This window comes from Priapulus caudatus, unplaced genomic scaffold, assembly GCF_000485595.1.
Source record: "Priapulus caudatus unplaced genomic scaffold, Priapulus_caudatus-5.0.1 Scaffold187, whole genome shotgun sequence".
Taxonomy (NCBI): Eukaryota; Metazoa; Priapulida; class Priapulimorpha; order Priapulimorphida; family Priapulidae; genus Priapulus; species Priapulus caudatus.
Genome location: NW_014577248.1, coordinates 235,726 through 238,858, shown reverse-complemented (window position 1 = coordinate 238,858; position 3,133 = coordinate 235,726). Strand labels below are relative to the sequence as shown.

The window sequence follows — 3,133 nt, the reverse complement described above, 5'->3', positions numbered from 1 at the left end:
CGCTCTCCTTCTCCACCACCTGCTACCCTTCTCCCCCTCCTCCTTCGTCCACCAGCTTCTCCCCCTCCTTCTCGTTCTCCCATCCTCCTCATCACCAGACTTCGCCCTCCTTCTCCACCCAGCTTCTCCCTTCTCCCCCTCCTATTCCCACCAGCTTCTCCCCTCTCCTTCTCCACACATTCTCCCTTCTCCCCCTCCTCCGGTCTCCACCAGCTTCTCCCCCTCTCTTCTCCACACCTTCTCCCTTATCCCCTCCTCCTTCTCCACCACCGTTCTTCTTCTCCCCTGCCTCCTTCTCCACAGCTTCTCCATCCTCCTTCTCTCCAAGCTTCTTCCCTTCTCCCCCTCCTCTCCTTCCTCCACTACAGCTTCTCCCCCTCCTCCTTTCCTTCAATCCCTCCTCCTTCCTCCACCAGTTCTCACCCTCCTCCTTCTCCCTTCTCCCCCTCTCCTGTCTCACGAGCTTACTTCTCCCTCCTCCTTCTCCCCAGCTTCTCCCTTCTCCCCCTTCCTTCTTTTCACCACGCTTCTCCCCTCCTTCTGTCTCCGACAGTATCTCCTTCTCCCCCTGCCTCCTTCTCCACCAGCCTTCTCCCCCTCCTCCTTCTCCACCACCTTCTCCCTTCTCCCCCTCTTCCTCCTCCACCAGCTTCTCCCTTCTCCCCCTCCTCCTTCTCACACCAGCTTTCCCCCCTCCTCCTTCTTCCTTCTCCCCTCCTCCTCTCCACCAGCTTCATCCCCATCCTTCTTCTCCCCATTTTTTCTCGCGAAGTTCCTTCTTATCCTTCACATTCAGAAAAACGGTAAATTGATCTGCCAACTATCAGACTCCATTGTGGCAGTTAACTGCCGAAACAAGTACACCATGATATGGGTCAAATCCAATGAATAAAACGCGAATAATACTCTCACTCTATCATTTGCTTGTAGTGACCTCGAGTATTGTTTGACAAACTGTGACGTCACGAATCGGAAAGAGCGATGAGTACTGAAGCAGTGTGCACTGACTCAGAATTAGCAGACGATGTTTTTAAACTATATTTGATCTCGATATTTTTTCATGATTTAATAAATAAATCGGGTGACAATACCTTTTCTTAGATGTTTTATCAAATATATATATTGATTCTTGATAATATCACTTGATTTTGAATATTCTGAAAATCTCACCTTTAATTCAGGCTAGTTGAAATTTTAATCATGCAACAGTTTCTCTCTCTCTCGTCTTAGTCTCTCTCTCTCTCTCTTCTATCCTCTCTCTCTCTCTTCTCTCTCCTTTCTCTCTCTCTCTCTCTCGGTCTCTCTGCCTCCTCTAATCTCTCTCTCTCTCTCTCTCTCTTCTCTCTCTCTCTCTCTCTCTCTCTCTCTCTCGTTCTCTCGTTCTCGTTCTCTATCTGATTCTCATAATCCGTTCTCTCTATTCTCGTTCTTTCTATCTCTTATTTCGTTCTCTCTATCTCGTTCTCGTTCTCTCTATCTCTATCTCTCTTCGTTCTCGTCTATTCTCTTTCTCTCTCTCTTTCTCTCTCTCTCTCTCTCTTTCTCTCTTCTTTCTCTCTCGTTTCTCTCTCTTTCTCTCTCTCTCTCTCTCTCTCTCTCTCTCTCTCTCTCTCTCTCAATCCTCATAAGAAGAAAAGAAGTCAAATAAGTACAAGAAATGTATTAGAATAATTACACATTAATAATCATGTGAATCGCCTTAACCAACATCGCATACAGTGGGTCTGTGTGGTACGAAGGAAGCTTGTGGGACAGGAGGATGTGGCAGCTGCACTGTCATGATATCCTCGTTCGACCCCAGTCGGCAGAAGATCTGCCACTATGCGGTGTACACGTGCCTCACCCCCGTCTGTGCGGTGCATGGCATGGCTGTCACCACCGTGGAGGGAGTGGGGAGCAGCAGGACTAGAGTTCACCCTGTGCAGGTATGTGCAAGTGTCAGGAAGAGGACCATATGTTTCCCATATATCGTCGGACCTGCGACCTGACTAACTAAATTCGTGTGCAATTTTAGCACAGATCCTTCATGCATAGTGAACTTGGCATGTTAGGCTTGGCATGGAACTTGGTATATATAGAGCTTCACACTGATGTAGTTAGTATTTTGTATTAGAGTATATATAGGGTTTTGCTAGTACATACGTATGCAATATTCCCTCCTTATCACTGCTCTAGTGGATTTGTATTTAAGCTCATACTTAATGTGTGAGAAACAAATGTAACGGTTATAATTACATAAGTAAACATTAGTTGGAAAGGTGTACTATACGTGCATGTTGTGACTGGCAGTTTGTTCCTGATTGCAGGAACGATTGGCTAAAGCTCATGGTTCTCAATGTGGTTTCTGCACACCAGGATTTGTCATGTCCATGTATGCTCTTCTAAGGAATGACCCTACACCAAGATGGAACACCTTGATGAGAAACTTTCAAGGTACTGCCTACAGCTTTTAGTGTCAATTTAATATTCTTCCAATTATTATTTGGCATGTAACCATTAATTAATATATGTTTTAACTACTTGATATTGATCACTTATCCAGAATTTTTTTTATATAAGGGAACCTGTGCAGATGCACAGGTTATAGACCTATTATGGATGGATTTAAGACCTTCACTGAAGACTTCCAGACGTGCATGAGAGAACAGTGTCCCGGAGGGAGCGGCTGCTGCAAGGGTGACTGTGGAGCTATACCTGCTAGCTCTAATCACACTCCTGTAAGTTGGTCTCCTACAGTTTAATCTCCTGTAGAGAAGGGATGTATGAAAATGAAAGGAATGAATGGTCAATAGCAGCTGTGTGGTCATGTATTACATATAGATATACTTCAAGTCTTGTGAAACTTGAAATTGAAATACTTTTGCATTGTTTTTAATATCGGTCCTTCAATAGTTGAAACTAGTTAGTTTTAAATAGTAATATTGTTATTTATAGCTTTTCTAGTTTATTATTCATAATATGTATTTCTCGTATAACAGGTGGCACCCTCCCTGATGTCTGATGTTGACCTGTCACCTTTTGATCCAAGCCAGGAGCCCACTTTCCCAGCAGAGCTGCAGGTAAGTTTGTAGTACTGCATTCAAATCATATGCTCCTACTAATGACACATGTCATGTTGTACTGTGAAAATACT

The 3,133-nt window shown here is 44.5% G+C and overlaps 1 protein-coding gene across 1 annotated transcript in view; it reads left to right on the top strand.

Moving 5' to 3' along the window:
• Nucleotides 1-3,133, top strand: part of LOC106806947 (xanthine dehydrogenase-like) — a gene marked incomplete at its 5' end in the record, with an annotated part of 27,814 nt that overhangs the window by 12,039 nt on the left and 12,642 nt on the right. The window contains 4 exon segments of the mRNA XM_014809134.1: nucleotides 1,720-1,925; nucleotides 2,307-2,433; nucleotides 2,560-2,717; nucleotides 2,979-3,063. Coding sequence (XP_014664620.1) covers nucleotides 1,720-1,925; nucleotides 2,307-2,433; nucleotides 2,560-2,717; nucleotides 2,979-3,063 — 576 coding nt within the window.